General features: G+C 39.0%; 1 protein-coding gene across 8 annotated transcripts in view; it reads right to left on the bottom strand.

Moving 5' to 3' along the window:
* Positions 1–19,654, bottom strand: part of TENM3 (teneurin transmembrane protein 3) — a 439,982-nt gene that overhangs the window by 122,281 nt on the left and 298,047 nt on the right. For all 8 annotated transcript variants that reach the window (XM_065899884.1, XM_065899885.1, XM_065899886.1 and 5 more), the window contains one exon: positions 8,629–8,751. In XM_065899884.1, the coding sequence (XP_065755956.1) occupies positions 8,629–8,751 (123 nt within the window). The remainder of the gene's footprint in view (positions 1–8,628; positions 8,752–19,654) is intronic.

Raw genomic sequence — 19,654 nt, 5'->3', positions numbered from 1 at the left:
TATAAGGACATCACAGATTTTCCTCCGCTTAAATCCACAGAACTGCCAGCTAATATCAGTACAACATTCCTGCTAAAAAGCCTCTATTTGAATGTCAGGAGACTAGAGTTTTGTGAAGGGGCTTTGTCTTTTTAAATTCTGCATTGTTGCTTTTCGAGTCATGGCCCTCCTCTAATTTGGCCAAGTCAAGTGTGGTCATTCCTGTTAGCGTTTTCAAACGCTCTTTATTGACTGTAAACACACCTGGAAGTCGGTGAGCTATTCACACCATTTGATAAACTTGTAAATACTTGGACAACCTCTTCCTCTGAAGCTCATCAGTCCTCCTAGATAAAAGCCTGGAAACAGATGTCTTTCATCATGTCCTGAATTCCAGAAAACTTTGGCTTCAGAGGAAATAAAAGAAGGGCCAGTTTTAGTGCTCTCCAGCCCCCCTTACTGAGATCACTCCATCCTTAAGCCCCCAGAGTCTGAACCTGGGAATGATCATAGGAAACACTAAGGTTGTCTGTAGGTTTTACTAAGAGAAAAAGGAGGAAAGATGGAGGAAAAAATAGACAGGGCAACAGAGTGCCCTGTAGTTATTCTAAACTCAAAGCATGTGGGTTAGGAATCAAACCAATTAAAGCCTTCACAGTAAGAGTGAGACGTACCACATCTTCAAACACAATAAAGTATCATCTTGATTTTTTTTTTCAGCTTGTCCTGCCTCAGTGTGGGAGCCACTAGCCGTCTTTTCACCTACTAACTGTGATTCTTCCTTTCATCAGTTAAGCATGTGTTACAACAGTCTTAATGTCTTAAAATACAGTGGTCAGAGTGTGAAAACATAAAGAGACTGAGTACCACAAAGTTATTGTTATTCCTCTCCTTCTTATGTGATATCCAGTTTATAGAAAAACACATCAGTAAAGTGGCATTTTTCAGATAATGCCTTAAAAAAAGAACTCTGTACTCTGAGATATTTTATGAATAATAGTTTACCAGCCCTAGATTTTATAAGGACAAAACAGAGTAGTATTTAAAATCATACTGGTAATTAGGAGGTTTGGTATGTTTGAATATTATTTTGCAGTATCAGAAAACAACCCAAAGTTAAAAAATACTGCATTTTTTGGTCATAGATATCACGAATTTGCTGCCCGCACATCATGTGAGTAAACCAGCCTATAATGATTAAAATGGAAAGGCAGAAAATAAATCCAACTGTGAAAGTCCCGCTCAGCTGCTGAGGAAGGTAAATGATAATATCATTCTAAGTCCCACAGCGACACTAATAATTAAGACGTCAGGAAGCAAGGTTGGGCATTTATAGACAATCAATAGCCCATCCTCCAATTCGATGACCTAACCTTGGATTCATACCCCGACTTTGAGAGCTCTGAGAGAACACATCTTTTTATAAACAACCACATGCCGTAACTTAACATTGTGGATACAGAGTGTTACATCAGAAGCTAAGTGAATTAAAACACTACCCTGCAAACATAGTTTAATGGACAAAATCAATACAGCACCTAATTAAGGAACTATTATACAACGCAACAACATAAATACTATAAACAATATTGAATAAAACTCAATGCTCTTGCAGCCCCGTTAGCTCTATTTCTTCAATTCACAGGCAATCTTTAACTTGCTATAAAATCTAATTATCTGAAATTGGTTAGTATTTGAGAAAAGTCATACATGCTGAGTAACAATGAAAAATTAAAAAGCAATTTGAATTATTTCATTTAAAGAGGATGAATCACGTATATGTAGTTTTTCAATCTGTACTCATACAAAAGGAGGTTTTTTGTTGTTGAGATTTAATTGACGTACAACATTAGTTTCAGACGTACAACATGACTCGTTATTTGTATATATTGTGAAATGATCACCACGATAACTCTACCGTACATAGTTACCATTTTTTTCATGTGTGATGAGAACTTTTAAGATCTACTCTCTCACAGCTTTCAAATATATGGTACGTTTTGTTAACTATGGTCACCATGCTGTACATTATATCCCATGATTTATTTATTTTAAAACTGGAAGTTTTCTTTCTTTCTTTTTTTTTTGATTGGAGAAGTCATTTGCTAGAGTTACACTAACCAGAATTTATGGCCTGCACACTTTGTCTTACATTATCCCAAATTATCCTATGCTGAATTTCAGCATTTGTCTTATTGCTTCTTTCCAATAAAGCTAGTGTGAAATGTCCTGCCATGGTATCCTCTACTTTTCCTTATTGTGCATTTTCTAATTCATTGCAAGAGCTTGCGTGAATCCTGTCTTGCCTAGTAATTCACACACTCTGGGAACAACAAATGTGACTGTCTTTTTTTCTCACTGCTATGTTCTCAGAACCATGCTCTGTGCGTGGTACATAATATTATATGCTCAATAAATAAATGCAGAATGAATGAATACTATGCATTCAAAGGAGGATTAAGGAATAGATTTCTTCATAAAATCCAAATAACTAAAAATATAAATAACTAATGATAGGTATTTCTAACATTGCTTTAGAGGATATTTTGATGCCGATATAAGGAGCTACAAATACAAGTACGTAATCTTGAATTGCAGAAAAAAGAGTGAAGTAATAGTTACTGACATGTATAACCTACCTGTCATGTTCCAATCACTGCTTGGCCCCCTACATGCATTAAATGGTTTTAACCTCACTACTACCTATGAAGAAACAGGAGGTTAAAGAAGGGCTTAAAGAAGTGGCTTAAAGCCACCCAGCAAGCGCACAGCTTTAATCCTTAATCACTCTGCTGTACCAACATCTGCTCTGTGTACAGTTAATGCAAGGCACTGTGTCGGGCCCTTTACGTACTTTATAGCATTTAGTCATCCTATTTTCATTCACTCATTGGACAATACTTATTGAGCGTCCATTACATGCCTATAACTGTGCTGACAGCTTTGAACAGAGAGGTGGAAAAACAGTGTGCCTTACACTCTAGCAAAGAAGACACATATTAAATAGTAATGGTTGTAACCACTAACATTTTTCAAGCATTTACTATGTACCGTACACCATTTTAAGTATTTACATTGACTATTCAAGACCATTCTAATTGATGAGAAAGCTGAAGCACAAAGATGCTTTACAGTAACTTGTCCCAAGTATCAAAGGCATTAATAATGGTCAGAATTATCGTAGGATGTGAAACCAGGTGGTTTGGCTCAAGACCCTATAGCCTTTAACTCTCCGCTCTATTGTTTCTATGCTATAGTATGGTGTGACAAACAGCCAGATTGTGGAGAACGCTGTTACGTCCTCTAAAGGCGTTTGACCAGAATCTAGATCGCTGAAGGGCGTCAAGTAGGGTACTGATATTTCAAATCTGGATCTGAAGAACGGATGAGCCAGTCTAGAGATATGCATCCCAGATAGAAGGTGGCTTCTATAATCCAGGTGAGAGTTGATGGGATCCAGGAGGTATTCTGGAGTTAGAACTGACAGAACTTGATGAATGACTGCACAGGGGAGGTGAGCGCGGGAGAGGTCAGGCATGACCCTAAGCTTCTGGCCCAGGTAACTAGGTGAATGATGTGCCATTTCCTGACACAGAAAGAGAGGCAAATTTGGAAAGAAACATGATGGGCTAGTTGTGTTTTCCAAAGATGGCCACAACATCTCCCATCCCACATGTCCTTGTGCAATGTGTCCCCACCATTTCCCCAGTCAAGAGTGGGGTTTAATTCTCCATCTCACGAATCTGGGCTGATCTTACTGACTTTCTTGACCAAGCAGATATGATGGAAGTGACATCCCGGAGTGTCCAATGCTCTAGGTCATAAGAAGCCTTGTAACTTCTGTCTGGGTCTCTTGGAATGCTCCCTCTGGGGACGCTCCTCTTCAGAACTTGTGCTCTGAGAAGCCCAAGCCAAGTGGAAGGCTGTGTTTAGACGTTCCAGTCGACAGACAGCATCAACTGCTAGCCCTGTGAGTGGGCTACCTTGAATTTCAGTTTAGTGGAGTTTTCAAACAGACCAAGCAACATCTGAAAGCAATTTCATGAGCGACCCAAGCAAAAAAACAAAAATTACCCAGTTAATCCACAGAACCATGAGAGATGATAACAAACTGTTCTTTGAAGCCAATGGACTTTGATGTGGCTTGTTAGGCAGTAGTAGATAACCAAATTGGTTGTTGGGTTCGGTTCTAGACATATGGAGTTTGAGATGCCTGGAATACACCCAAGAGGGGATTTTCTAAAGATACTTGGATAGATTTTTCATAGTTGATGTCTGGAGCTCCAAGACAGAGAGATCCAGGCTGCACTTATTGATTTGGGAGCACAAAGAATGTGGCGTAACACATAGCACATGGAACGTAAATGAAGTCGGGAGAATGGATCCAAGGACCCAGAGATTATATTCTGAGTGATGGCAATGTTTGGGGATCGGGTAGAGGAAGATGAGTCAACTAAACGAACTGAGAAATCACTGCCAAAAGATCAGGGAGAAAGTGGAAACGGTATCACAGAAGCTAAGGAAAAGGATATTTCAATTAGGAGTGATAGGTTACCTACTGAATGCTACCAAGAGCTCAAATGTGATAAAGATCGTCGAGTATCAACTGATGCTATTGGCAGGACAACCGATAAGTCGGGAAGACATCCGTGTCTGTGAGTGACGGTGGCAGAGGACTGTCATGAGGAAGGATCCTGAAGAAGCCACACTGTCACAGGAGTAAGTAGAAGGTGAAGACATGACTTCACGGCGAATGTACACACCGTGTTCCAGAAGGGCTGGCTACACGGGGAGAAGAGAAGGATGGGGTAGGGCAGGGGTAGGAGGCAGACTCAAGGGTTCTTTTTTTTAAGACTTGAGAGACTTGGGAATGTTCAAATGTTGATTGGAAGGTGCCAGCCAGTTGAGAGAGGAAATTCTGAAGTACAGAATGGGATCAAGAACGCTCTTGGAAAAATTAGTAAGAAAAGGATGGAAAGACAGATCGAGATGCACATAGGAATGGAGCTGTGTTTACAGGAAATCAAGGTCTCTGTTTTTTTTGCTGAATAGAACACAAGGTCATCTGCTGAGGGATTGAAGCTTCGAGGATAGTAGGAGAGTTGGAAACAACCGTTGAGACGTGTGGGGAGAGAGCTTGCAAGGGAAACACAGAAGGGCTGCCAGACTGTTGAAGCTGATCAGCCAAGAGACAGGCATTACTCCCTCTTTACGTGGAGGAAATTGAGGCTCAAAGAGGTTGAGTAACTTGCTCAAGGTTACAGAGTAAACAGATGAAAGAGCTAGGATTTGAACACAGGGCTGCGCGGTGCTCTCCAGCACATTAGGCTAAGTGAATTCCTCGATCCAGCGGAATAATTCTAGTTTCTGGAAAGAGACTGGTGTTTGAACTAAAAAACTTCATCCTTGCCTCTTTATTCACGTTGCCCACTTCCATCAGTTTTGCCTGAGACCTCACACTTGACATCTCATCTCTAAAATCTGTAGTCAAAGAACGTCTTAGGAATAATCAGGAAAGAGTCATGGCGTGTAATAGAAATTCTTCTTTTAAATACTAAATACCATTTAGAAGCTTTGGTTCAGTATTCACTTAAACGCGAGCAGGGAGTTTAGCACCATGATTGTTAGCACCATGACTGTTCCTTAGAATTGTATTTATAAAATAAGAATAAAACAGGGCTGCATAAAGAAGAGCACTGCGTCTAGAAGCCACAAAGTAATTTCCCCATCACGCTTAGCACGGTTAATTTTCCCAGTGAGCTTCATTCAGAATTGCAAGAATTTCTTAAGGGTTATAATCTCCTAGAGTTTCTAGAGATGATGTGATCTGGTTCTCTGCACAGTTTATAAAACTGAAGTAGTAGATGATGGTGCACGGTCTCTGCCGGTTCATCAGGGATGCTTAAAAGCAGTGTTTGTAAGGTACCTCCCCTTCTTGCAAATACAGTCCCCTCCTGCCTGCTGCACTCCGGTATTTAAATAAGTATTTAAGAGATACATACCCAGAACCTTTACCTGGAAAAACGAAAATAAGAATTCCTTACCAATTTAGGGTTTTTCGGGCTACTGAAAAAATAATAAAGATAACAATTGAGACTATTATTTAGGTCACACTTTGGACAGACTCTGAGCCCCGAGATAGCCTTCTTTCCATAAAGAGAAATTCCTACGAATGCCCCTGTCCGCTTGGCAGGCTGCAGGATCCGTTCTCCAGTATATCTAACTCATTCTGGGGCATCTGTCGTCTCCTCCTTATGTGGGAGGCTAGGAAGATGGTCCTTCGTTTACAGGCATACAGTACGTCCCCTACATATGAACCTTCATGTTGAGCACTTTCAAAGATGCGGACGTGCATCTGGTTCCAGCAAGGAACCAGCACCTGTGCCATCAGTGTCAGGCGTGAGCGACACTGCAGCTCGCCCTCTGTCCCCTATGGCTGACCATCCCTCAGCTCTACCATCTCCCACCTCCTCTCCCTCCTCCAGGCAGTAACTCTTCTCGCCTGTTCACTGGATGCCAATCCCTGTGTGCCAGCTGTTGTACTGGACTACTGTACTTTCCAAGGCACTGTCCTGTAAGATGAAATATGTGTTCTTTATTTTTTGCGTTTGTTTTTTTATGTATTATTTGTGTGAAAAGTATTATAAACCTATTACAGTACGGTACTACGTAGCCGACTGTGTAAGTTGGGTACCTAGGCTAACTTTGTTAGACTTACGAACAAATTGGAGTTACGAACGCGCTCTTGGAACGGAGCTCGTTTGTATGTAGGGGACTCAGTTGCTCCAGTTGCTCCACTGGCACCTGTCAACTGCGCCCCATGCCTTCTGTGATCACATGGGAACTTCAGTCCCTCTTAGGGAAGTGGACTTTCAGAGCCGTGGTTTTGAAACTGTGGCCCACAATCCTTTGTAAATTGTGAAATTATCTGAGTGAGTTTTAGCTAGCATTTGTGATAAACGGGAAATTCAGTAAAATAGAAGAGAAAATCCCAAGGACCAGCACCGAGGCTGTGGGAGGGTCTCTGAAGCCACAGCTTTCTCAATATCACACATTTCAAGGACTGTGACACTCATTAGCCACACTCTATTTTCATTCTGATCGTAATAAAAGGCTAGGATGTTGTAAAATAGACGAAACGTCTATAATAAGCATTTTTCTCTTCAGTCTGTAAAAGAGTTCCCTACATGTGTGGTTAACAAGTGCCATCTGACCATTTTCATGGGAACGATCCACTTTAAAAGACAGTCTAAATGGCAATCTCTATAAATCAGAAATAAATACTCTTAATTTCTGTGTAGTTATGGATCTGTTCATGTGTGTGTTATCAGTGCATAAAAAATTAAATAGTTGTTTAAAGTAATTATATTTCACTTAATTGAAATTTCCCACCAACAGTTTTAATTAGGTAAGCTTTTCTTCACTCCTCTCTAATCCACTGTGCACTGACTTCCACCGCCACTGTCATCAGCCACCAGATTATAGTTTTTGGGAACGTATAGCACTTTTTATCAAAAGACTCCATACAAGGGTGGGGTAGCGGTATTTATTATTACTATGAAAATCTAATGTCTTATAAAACCTCTCAGCCTCCCCAAGAAGGAAGAGGAGTGTCATAAAGTATTATTGTTAAAATAAAACAGAAGCTGGGAAAGCAAAGAACAAAAAAAAATGGTAAAAGCATTAGTCACAGCCAATGGGTACATGTAACATAGCAGCATATATATAAATACAAATAAATATATTACAGCTTCTTTCTAGTCTCGCAAAGAAATTAGCCACGTGAGGATGAACATAAGAGATGCCAAAGCAGAACAAAGGTACCAGATAAGAAGAAACGAAAAGGAAGAAGAGCCAGGGCAATGCTTAAAGGCAAAGGATGTATTTCTCACGTGACAGAAAAGGTGTCTTGATCTGGTTGCTTTGAGACATAAAGTATTATGACATTTTGCAAAAAGTCAGAGGATGCCAAATGCCAAGACATACATACAAGCACATACACATATATAAAAATAATAGACAGATATAAATATGCTTACATATGTACATATTTTTCTGAAAAAAATGAAATACAGCATTCTCTAACCGCTTAAATTCCATTTTTAAACTCAGAGCCAGTTGATTTGAAAGTCTGTTAGTTCAAAGTGTAAACTTTTGAAGGTTTAAAGAAAGGGCAAACAGAGGAAAGGTCAATAAATGAGAATCCTTTCATGTGTTTTGTATGTAAAAGCTTTTAAAACAAAATGAAGATAGTATTCCAACTCCACATACTAGCTGAACAAGGAAAGCTCAATATACCCGAGGTAACATGAGATGATACACTGAATTATAATCTATTTACAGACTAAAAATAAAACAAAATGCACACTCGCAGGAAGGAAATGCAGAAAAGCCTAGCCATCGACTCAGAAGGCAGAGCACTGTGTTATTCCTATAATAAAAATGCGAATTTCCAATCCTTCAAGTAAGTGAATAAAAGTCACTCATTAAAAGATAACATTTGTAATTCCGAAACCTTTTCCTTCTCCCATATAAAGATGAATGTTACATGGGTAAAAATAAATTTATTTTATTTATAATGTTAAAAGAGATGAAATGTGAAAAGAGATGTTAAAAGAAAAACACAGGACACATAATTCTTTCTCTTACCATTGTCACCAGAAGGTAACGATACAGTGTTCGTTGGCATGGTATCAGAATTCACTTTTCCATTCTCAAATGTGTCATTTTCAGTCTGCTGTAACTGCCAGTTGAGGCCAAAGAGATGCATTGCTGGGGGTAAAAAAATGCAAGTTGTTGAAAGGTCTGCTGCTTCTAGCTACAATATCACATGGTATATATGTTTGTAACAAGAGTCACATGTAAAGTTACAATTTCCATGTTCTGAAATACCAAAGACGATTGCATAATAGAAATTAGAAAACAAACAGCTCCTCAGTGAACATGGCAGCACTTTGAGAAAGATTTGATATTACTCAGTTAATTGGTACCGGGAAATTCTTAGGAGCGAATCAATCATTATTTGTTCTGCTTTGTTCCAGTTCTACTCTGCACCATCATTTAAGTAAGCGGTAGTATGCTCTCTAGCAGTACTTGCCAAACTTACATGACCACAGGCCACTTGCACATGTACAACACTTTGTTGCAATATCTATAGGTTCTCAAGAGATATGATGCTATTCTCTGGGATTAAGGTAACAACTGGTCCCACAGACGAATCTGGTGCATTGAAATGTTCAGAATGGATTCAGATGCACAAAATACAATAATATTCGAATGTTCTAAATTTAAGATAAGTAATCTTCGAATTTATGACTTACAATTCAGCAAGAGCACAGATCAAGCAACATGCATATGTATCAGGTGATTTCATATAGAGTTTCTGATGTGGGTTTGATAATCTTATAAACTGATACAAAATTTGTAAATGTGTTTACTAATTTTCTTGATGTAAAATACTTAGAAAATAGGTAACTAGACCATATAATTATAAAGAGAAATGTAATATATCATTTTATATATTATTTATTAAAAATATTTAGAATAATCATCACTGTCATATTAACCATTAACACTTAACATTCATTTGTGCTCTATAGCATATAGTTTAGGAATTAATCCCTAAGGAAGGCCAAGTATCCATGGGGAAACCCAGTGACTGTCATATTACTATGTCACGAAGGAGAATTTTTCAGCATTATTTGACAGTATATTTTCATTATACATGTTGGAATTTACCAGAGAGGTGGAGAAAGACATGTTTAAAAAGTATTGTTAGAGACAGAATGATAACAATCACTGTAGAAAGCCCTCATTAAATATCCAATACATAGTAACAAAAAGCCCTTATTAAATATCCAATATATAGTAACAAGCCCTCATTAAATATCCAATACATAGTAACAAAACTAAAGGAGTACAGTGTAAAGAGGACAGGCTTTAGATGTAGTTAGATCTGGGTTCAACCTCAATCTAGGATTTAACCTTAGACAAATGATATAATTCTTTTTAATAACTTTTTTTTCTTTTATCTGAAAATATCTTTATTTCACTTTCATTCTTCACAGATGTTTTCACTAGTGTAAAATTCTGGATTGGCTTTTGTCTTCTTTGAGCACTTTTTTCTTTCCTTGGCTGCATTGGGTCATTGTTGCTGCGTGTGGGCTTTCTCTACTTGTGGCGAGCGGGGGCTTCTCTTCATTGCGGTGTGCGGGCTTCTCATTGCGGTGGCTTCTCTTGTTGCGGAGCACGGGCTCTAGGTGCGTGGGCTTCAGTAGTTGCAGCACATGGGCCCAGTAGTTGTGGCGCACGGGCTTAGTTGCTCTGTGGCATGTGGGAACTTCCCGGACCAGAGATCGAACCCATCTCCCCTGCACTGGCAGGCGGATTCTTAACCACTGCACCACCAGGGAAGTCCCAAATGATGTAATATTGTTAAACATTAGGTTTACTTACAAAACGAGGCTGGATAAACCTATCTTATTTAATTGATGTAAACTTTCTGGACAGTATACGTTAAGGCACCTAGCAGGACGGTCCGTAGTATATAGGTCTTTTATTTATTTGTTCTCTACTCCAGGTTACTGAACCATTTGCAGTCACCTGACCAGACCATAGAACCTCTCAATAAATAGTCCCCTCTGTCTGCAATGCTCTCCACCCACTGCAAAATACCTCTTCTCCCCTCAGATGGTCGGTATCAACTTCTTGGGAAAGCACTCCGTGACTGGGTGAAGCATCTCTCCCAATATTGTGTATCTCATTTGCCTTATACAGTATCTGCTACCGAGTAGATCTCGATAAGTATCTGTCAAAGAAACAGACTGTATTTTCTAAGGTTTTAAAATGTCACACAATACTGTTGTGGATAAAAGTATAGTAATTCAAGGAAAAATTAATAAATATAAAATATTTAAATATAAAACAAATACATAAATGCCTAAAAATGGAATGTTATATTATTAATAATGAATTAATGACTAGTCAGTGTTATGCTCTATGAAAAGTAGTTTTGTGAAAAGTCCACTAGCATTATATATAATTGATTGACTTTTTTAAAAGCGTCAACAGCTTGGTGACATTCTATTACCAGTGTCACATTCTTCTGTTAACAATACCTGATATAAAATCATCCTATAGTAAGAAACATACTAAACATAGATAGGAACATAGCTGTATCCACTCTGTACAATTTGTAGCAAACGTATATACTCATAACTCCCTGCTTAAATTAGTTTTCCAGCAATTCCCTTTAAAGACTGATTTTTTTCAAGGATTAAGATATAGGTTATAGAATTCTCCAATATACAAACTGTCAACTTGTAAAGAGGTATAACTTATGTCATTTTGCATTAAATTATGTAGTGTTTGAGTGGTAAAATGTCAGAAGCTTTCTAAAAATGTATCGCTTCACACAGTTTTCAAGGTTTCAGATAATTCAGCAATTTCTCAGTAAAATAATGGGTGCTAGGTCCGCATACAGTAAAAGTTTTGATGGGCATACTCTGGCATAGCAATGATAAATATTGCAAAAGGGTCAAAGTTTCTACACAAAATAACGTACCATCATTGTGAGCTTTTATGTAGCACAGAACGTCTTCCTGGGTGATAGATTTGCTCATATTATCGCTTTTAATAGACTGTGAAGAGGAGAGACAGTCCATGGGGTCAGGCACAGGCGTCAAATGTTAAAAAGCTATGTTATGTTTGTGTCTGGAGAACTATTTTACTTTTTGTCAGATGGGCAACAGCTTTATTATGTATTTTTTATTACAGAAAATCTCAATAAAATGGGATTTTGGTTCTACTTAGGATGTCGTATAATGAGAGCTGTACCAAAAAATATTATATCTTCTTAAACACTGTTTTGAAATATGTACTTTGAAAGCGTTGGTGTTTGGTGTTGAGTGAAGCTCTTGACACTTGTTATGTGTAACTTAAGATTTTTATGTAAATACAGGGTGAGATTGACTCCAAAGTTAATGAGAGACAGACAGAGAGAGACAAGGACAAACACACAGAGAGAGAGGGGTGGGGGGGGGGAGGCAGCAAACTCAAAGTCAGAGTGCTACAGAAATTCCTGAACGCTGCTATAATAAAACTACATGAGCTCTCTTGGCAGACAAATAAAGGGAGAATTAGAGAAGTAAAATAACATCTGTAAATAAAGAAGGATGATCCCAATTCTTTAATGCCCAGGCTGGAAAGCAGATTTGAACCCATGAGAAGGCATTGCTGCCACTCTTCATGACGGTACAATGGATCCTTGGTTTGCGCAGGACCTGATGGAGGGTGTGGCAAGAGTGCCAAGGAGAGGCGGGGAGCTCTGTGCTCTGCTGAGCCCTGGACCCCTCTGGGCAATGGCTTAGGTGAGAAGGTTCAGGCTGGCAGCCACACCAGGCATTCTCTCAGCCACAGACAGGGTCCTTTGTATTAGAGCACTGGGATGCAATATTTTTAAAAAATAAAATATCCATTGAACACAACCTATGTGTCAAGTGCTGTGCTTCTCTTTCACCCGGTATCTCATTTAAGCTTCACAAAGACTCCGTTGAATAGTTACTTTTTTTTTTTTCATTTTAAATCTGCAAAAACTGAGACTTTTTGAGAGTTTAGGGTTCCAAGCAAGTAAGCAGTGGACCGTGACCTTAAACCCAGACCTTCTGGTAATAAAGGGAATACATAGCACGATACACCTCTCTATCCTACCAGAGGGCAGTGGAGTGTGAAAATCCACACAGGAAGGAGTCGAATGTAACTTCTGTGGGGGTCAAAGGCTAGAGATATGCTTCTCTACCACATCTAGGAAACCAAAGGCAGAGAGAGACAGTATTTGGAGTTGAGGGCGGGAAAGATGTTAATCAGTAACACTTGTGTATTCCAATCACCATTCTTCTATACAGTACTTTCCCACATAGCATATTGTCTCAAAGGAAAACTACACCCATATGATGACGATTCAATTAGTAACAGGCTACTCTGGTTGACTCCGAGAGTCTTCAAGTAAGCTGTATAGGTGCATATTTTAAAGTTACAGAAATTAGTACTCATGTAGATTTAAGCAGTTCCGTGTGTTTTTCACATTTTCAAATGCCTTGATATCTATCATCTTCTAATAAGGTAGCATGTGACAGGATCATTATCCTTGTTGTATGAGGACGAAACACAGGCAGAGAGGGGATCAGTGACACACTCGGTGTCTTTTAAAGTTAGTGCATAAAGAGGACTCAGGACACGAGACCTCCTGACCCCGTTTCAGGATTCCTTTTTATGCACTGTGCTGTTTTCCTACTTAACCTGAATCAAAACTGAGCATTCACATCAAAGAAATTTTTAACAATTGAACACAAATTGTTAATTTATCTCTCTTTTGACAGTAGCAAACATGATAAAAAGTTGTCCACGTGATAAAACTGGCTTCTAAATACAAGATGTTTACCAACTATAAATGGTTGTATTTTTGCAAGATCATGTGTAAGTTGCTTGCTGGGAATTGGAATACATTTTCTCCACATTAAAAAATCTTATGAATGGTGGTTAACTCCCCAGTGTGCCTACAAAAGTCTGCCTGTATATCCAACAGAGATATGTATACAAAACTACAATGAGGTGTCACCTCACACTGGTCAGAATGGCCATCATCAAAAAATCTACAAACAATAAATGCTGGAGAGGGCGTGGAGAAAAGGGAACCCTCTTGCACTGTTGGTGGGAATGTAAATTGATACAGCCACTATAAAGAACAGTATGGAAGTTCCTTAAAAAACTAAAAATAGAACTACCATATGACTCAGCAATCTCACTACTGGGCATATACCTGGAGAAAAACATAACTCACAAAGGTACATGCACCCCAATGTTCATTGCAGCACTATTTACAATAGCCAGGACATGGAAGCAACCTAAGTGTCCATCGACAGAGGAATGGATAAAGAAGATGTGGTTCATATATACAATGGAATACTCCTCAGCCATAAAAAGGAATGTAATAGTGCCACTTGCAGAGACATGAACAGACCTAGAGACTGTCATAGAGAGTGAAGTAAGTCAGAAAGAGAAAAACAAATATCATACAATATTGCTTATACGTGGAATCTAGAAAAATGGTACAGATGAACTTTTTTGCAAAGCAGAAATAGAGACACAGATGTAGAGAACAAACGTATGGACACCAAGGGGGGAAGGGGGTGGGTGGGATGAACTGGGAGATTGGGATGGACATATACACACTACAATGTATAAAATAGATAACTAATGAGAACCTACTGTATAGCACAGGCAACTCTACTCACTGCTTCTGTGGTGACCTAAGTGGGAAGGAAATCCAAGCAAGAGGGGATGTATGTACACATGTGGCTGATTCACTTTGCTGTACAGCAGAAACTACCACAACACTGTAGAGCAACTATACTCCAATAAAATAAAAATTTTTTAAAAAGAACAAATAGGACAAATGGAAATCAAAGAGTATGATGAGAAATTTGAATCCAACAATATCACTAATTTTAATAAACTGTAATTCACATTCCAAGTTAAAAAAAAAGAAATATGTATACACGTGGCACCAAAAGCATGAACAAGAATGTTCACAGAAATATTTGTAATAGCCCCAAACTGGAAGCAACTCAGATGTCTTCTGGCCATAAGATGGATAAACAAATTAGAGTAATAATCATACAATGGAATTCCACACAGCAACGTAAATGAATGAACCCATCCCAGACGCAATGATGTGGAAAAATCTCACTAATACATCGAGCAAGAGAACACATTCACGAAAACCATGACTACTGACAGTCCATGTGTGTAAGCTTCAAAAGTAGCTAAAAGCCCCCAGAGTGACTCTCTCTAGGGAGAAGGGGGTAGGTGATGACTGGGAGAGCCCCTGGCGGCTTCTGGAGAGCTGGTAACATTCGGTTTCTCTGTCTGGGAGGTAGTTTCACTGGTGTGCTCACTTATGTTCTGTATACTTTTCTAACTACATATTATACTTAAATACTTTATTTAAAGTAGGCCATCTGATACATAGCTTGGCTGAAGAATGTATGTTTTTACCTTCCCTAAACCCTTTCTGTAGGCGCTTTTCTCTATAAGGCGCCTAGGCATTCCTTCCTACGAGGCTGCAGGTGAGGCAAGTATGACAGCCTGTTACAGCCCCTCCCTCACCCCGATAACTAGAATAAACTAGTGCAAATCTCAGGTGTCAGAAGGAAAGCAATATGATTAAACAAATTCACATATTGGGTTAATGACTATCAGCCCACGGCCCTCCCAGACGGACTCGCAGTTTAAAAACGTTATAACTTGGCTGGGTGAGGATGTGAAGAAATTAGAACCCCTGTGCACTGCTGGTGAGGTTGTAAAATGGTGCAACTACTATGGAAAACAGTTTCGTAGCTCCGCAAGAAATTCAAGCTAGAAGTACCATATGATCCAGAATCCCATTTCTCAAAATGAGCTGAAAGTAGGAGTGTCAAAGGGATATTCGCACATCCATGTTCACAGCAGCACTATTTACAACAGTCAAGAGGCAGAAGTGACCCACGTGTCCAATGATGGCACGATGGATAAAGAAAACGTCGTGTATATATATAAATATACAATGAAATATTATTCAGTCTTAAAAAGGAAGGAAATCTTGCCACATGCCGTAACATGGATGATCCTTGAGGACATTATGTTAAATGAAAGAAGCCAGCCACAGAAAGACAAATACTGTTTGATTCCATTTACATGGGCCACATCTAAAACAGTCAGACTCAAAGGGGCAGCCAGTGGAAGGGCGGTTACTAGGGGCTGCAGATGGGGGATGGGGAGTTGTCGTTTAAGGAGTTTCGGTTTTGCAAGATGAAAACAGTTCTGGAGATCTGTTGCGCCACAGTGCGAAGAGATCACAGACCCCGTGAGCTCGCCAGATTTGCCGGTCTACCATTTAGATCATGCCCTTAATTTTCTTGCTTCCATGCCTGTGTTCCTCATAATTCCTGGTTTCTAAGGTGCCTCCCTCAAACTCTGCCCGACGAAATCTCACTAACTCCTTAACGTCTAGTTCATATGACACTTATTTATGAAGTCTTCCTGGAATTAATATCTATTCTACACTGCCATAACACTTTATATTATTGTACCTTAAACATACCACCGTACATGTGAATAAATTTTTTACCTTCTGCTGTGTGAGGAATGGGCGGTTGTAGGAGAAGCAGAAATGGATCGTTGCAGCTGGGGGTTAACATAGGTACTTTGATGGGAAAAAGATGAGTTTGTGGGGGAAGGGAATAAAAGTACAGGCTGTTAGCTGTGGAAAAATGGGAGAAGATAGTTATGGGGAAATTTTAATATGTAACTCAGCTTTTTCAATATTCTGCTTAGAGTTGCTCTTAGAGGGCTGGCTCTCCGTGGCTTGGTTCCTGAGAAATAGGGGTGACAACAGAGAATCTGAGACTGGTGAGTCAGAAGCAGTCTCAGAAGGCACTAGTGCAATTCCTCCCTTTTCTCAAGGCAGGAGAACATGGACTTCCACGATGATTCCCAGTCAGAACCCTTTTAAATCAGCTGTAGTATCTGGCATTTGTCATCTACAAAATTTGTGAGCATACTTTTATACTATCACCCATCTTCTTAGTTTTTTTCCCCTGTTATTCTTAGATTGTAACCAATTTCAAGATGTTTAAAATATTTCTTATGTCATTCAAAAACATTTGTTCTGTAACCTTTTATTTTTTTTTTCTATAAATGTTAATTAAATAAACCTCACTAACTGAAATAATTTTGAGACAATATGATGGTGAATATCTACCAGTGAAATTTTATGAAGAAATTTTCTTTCGGGCTCAAGGACCATTCAAGTGAGAGAAATTTCCATTCCTTTTATTTTTCAAGGCTGATGGAGATGAGAGGAATCCATGGTATTCTAGCTATTTCACCTCCTCGCCACAGAAAAAGGGCATGCCATTGTTTTTAACCGATATATGTTGGTTTGATACTTAAAAGCCAGCTTGAAAGACTTGAAACCAAAATGTATAATTAAAGAAAATTATATATCACCAAGGAGCAAATTCAGTGCCATTTTTAGCTCCTTGTTGAGAGAAAAGGTGCCAGAGTTTGATCTTGTCTCTGGGGACCATGCCACTGAAGTTGTTATCACAGCTACTATTATTTCTACTGGCATGCCTGTGTCCCAGATGCTGCCAAACGTGAATGGGAAGAAGGGGTGGTGACAGCTGGTGACATGGTCCAGCAATTTGCCAGAACCTTGGAGCAAATTACAGGGGATGTTGTGAAGCGAACACAGAAGCAAGCACCCTTGCCATCAGAACCCTGAACCCAGCTTATGCCACCAGAACCCCGAAGGGTACACTCTGAGGCTTTGGCAACTTAAAATACTGCTCTTAGCAGGCCTGCCATTATTGGCTAAATGCTGTTTAATATTACAAGATCAAGCAAACATTATCACAAAGACAAAAAATATGGGATAACATGAGAACCAGATTCTGGTAAGAAAAACTAAGCTAAAAAATATCCTGGAAGTGTTTGCAGTGCACTTGGGGTTAGCCTCCAAAACCTTTAAAGTTCATCTCAGCAAGCTAAGGTCCAAAGCTTTCCCGTTTTATAATTCACCTCACAACCACCATGGTACGTTTCCCCCCGCAAAGTTATCTTTCTGAGAAAGAATCGTTAAGAACATGTTATCAGAAGCTGCAGGAAAAGAAAATCAGAATTTGATCTTTTTTATTTAAGAACACAGTTTTCAACATAGATTGTCTGTGGCATCTTGTGGAGCCTTTAGCTTATATTAAAAGAGACCTGGGTCCAAGTCTCAATTCTGGCTCTAACTAGTTGTGGAAACTTGGCAAGTCCCTGGGCTTCTCTGAGGCTTAGATATCTTATTTATACAAAAATCTGAAGAGCTTGCACTCGATCTTAAAGGTTTCTTCCAGATTTATATTGTATGATATGTCAATATAATATTTTAAAATATAAATAAATATTTAGGCTAAATCATTGAGCATAGGAAAAAAAACATCTGGCATCAATAAGATATCAATATATTAGAATACCAATGCCGTCGCTCCTTTGTTTTCACTTTAAAATAAAGTAAAATTGCATGGGCTCAAACTATCAGTTTATGCATACGATTCCTTGGGTATCTTTTTATGTTTCAATTTCATGAATACATAAATATACATGATGCACATATACAATGATTATATTTTACAGAAGAAATAAGAAGGGTCCTCTTAAATACAGGGCAATGATTTGATCTGACACATGCTTCCACAATGCAGCCAAGTTTTCAATGTAAAATGAAAGCATCTCATGTAAAGATTGCAGTTTGTAACCTGGACCCCTACTGGTCTAAACTGTCATTAGGAATACATAGTTTTCCATAAATTAGCTTTTGTTTCGGATTTCCTGCTGTGTTCATATACATGTTGATGGAATGTGTTAGGCAATATTTTGGCATTCGAACCCCTTATTATTTGTTATTAACTTTTTTTTTTTTTTTGCGGTACGTGGGCCTCTCACTGCCGCGGCCTCTCCCGCTGCGGAGCACAGGCTCCGGACGCGCAGGCTCAGCGGCCATGGCTCACGGGCCCAGCCGCTTCGCGGCACGTGGGATCTTCCCGGACCGGGGCACGAACCCGTGTCCCCTGCATCGGCAGGCGGACTCTCAACCACTGCGCCACCAGAGAAGCCCTGTTATTAAGTTTTAAGGCTAATATTATTTCAACAGTCTATACCTTGTTGACCCAAATATGGCTATTTTAAAGTCAATACTTCTTTTGAACGCTTTCATATTAATATGTGCTCAAATTATCATTAAAAAAGGAATTATTCCACCTATAGGATATTTTGATATTCAAAGGAACTAACACTTGATGTAGCAAGGTTCTCTGAGCATTATAAGATGACATACTGCAATTCACAGGCTTTATGAAGTAACAGTGTTTTGGGGGAAAGGGAAGTAAGGAATGCCTGCTGATAGTTTATATTTCTGTACTGCGTCCTTTTCCTTTCTATCCTTTCCTGGCATTGTCATTCATGGGAAAGTAGAATCACGGCTATCAAAATGTCTTGATGAGCCTGGACAGTGATTCAGCTCCGTAGATGTGTTTCTGCCAGAATATTAGACTCCTGTTCTTTTAAAAATGACAATATTAAAAAATTCTACTTTTAAATTTCATTGCCATTTTCTTTCTTTACTACGTAGATTCAGTGTAATACGTTTAAAGACGCTGCTTAGTAAACAGCAATTCCAGCTGCCCTGACAGCCAGCGCTGAAGCTGACAGAGGCTTATGAAAATCAAGCCGCTGTTTCTGTCACCAAGGGAATTAAGTCGGGATTTATCAAACAGATTGTTTTCCTAGTGTTTCATTAGTTTCCTCTTGTTTTCAGGTTCTGTTCTCTGAATGAGAGAAGCATTCCTTCTCCAAACAAACGGAAAGAATAAAGTGTTCACCATCATGATTAACTGCCCAAAGGGGCCAGTCACTATCAATAAGCTAGAGAATCTTGGAGGTAACAGCTGTCAACGTCAAAGAATATGGTAAGAGGACCTATTCCAAGAACATTCAAAATACAGAATGAAATCATTTACATGATTTATAGACTATTCCCTGCTTGCCAAAATACTGAGTTTGTTATGACGAAATGCTTGTAACAGAGGATTCA

This window comes from Phocoena phocoena, chromosome 21 (genome assembly GCF_963924675.1).
Source record: "Phocoena phocoena chromosome 21, mPhoPho1.1, whole genome shotgun sequence".
NCBI classification, from domain to species: domain Eukaryota; kingdom Metazoa; phylum Chordata; class Mammalia; order Artiodactyla; family Phocoenidae; genus Phocoena; species Phocoena phocoena.
Note: the sequence above shows the minus strand (reverse complement) of the source record. Positions and strands in the feature narration are given on the sequence as shown.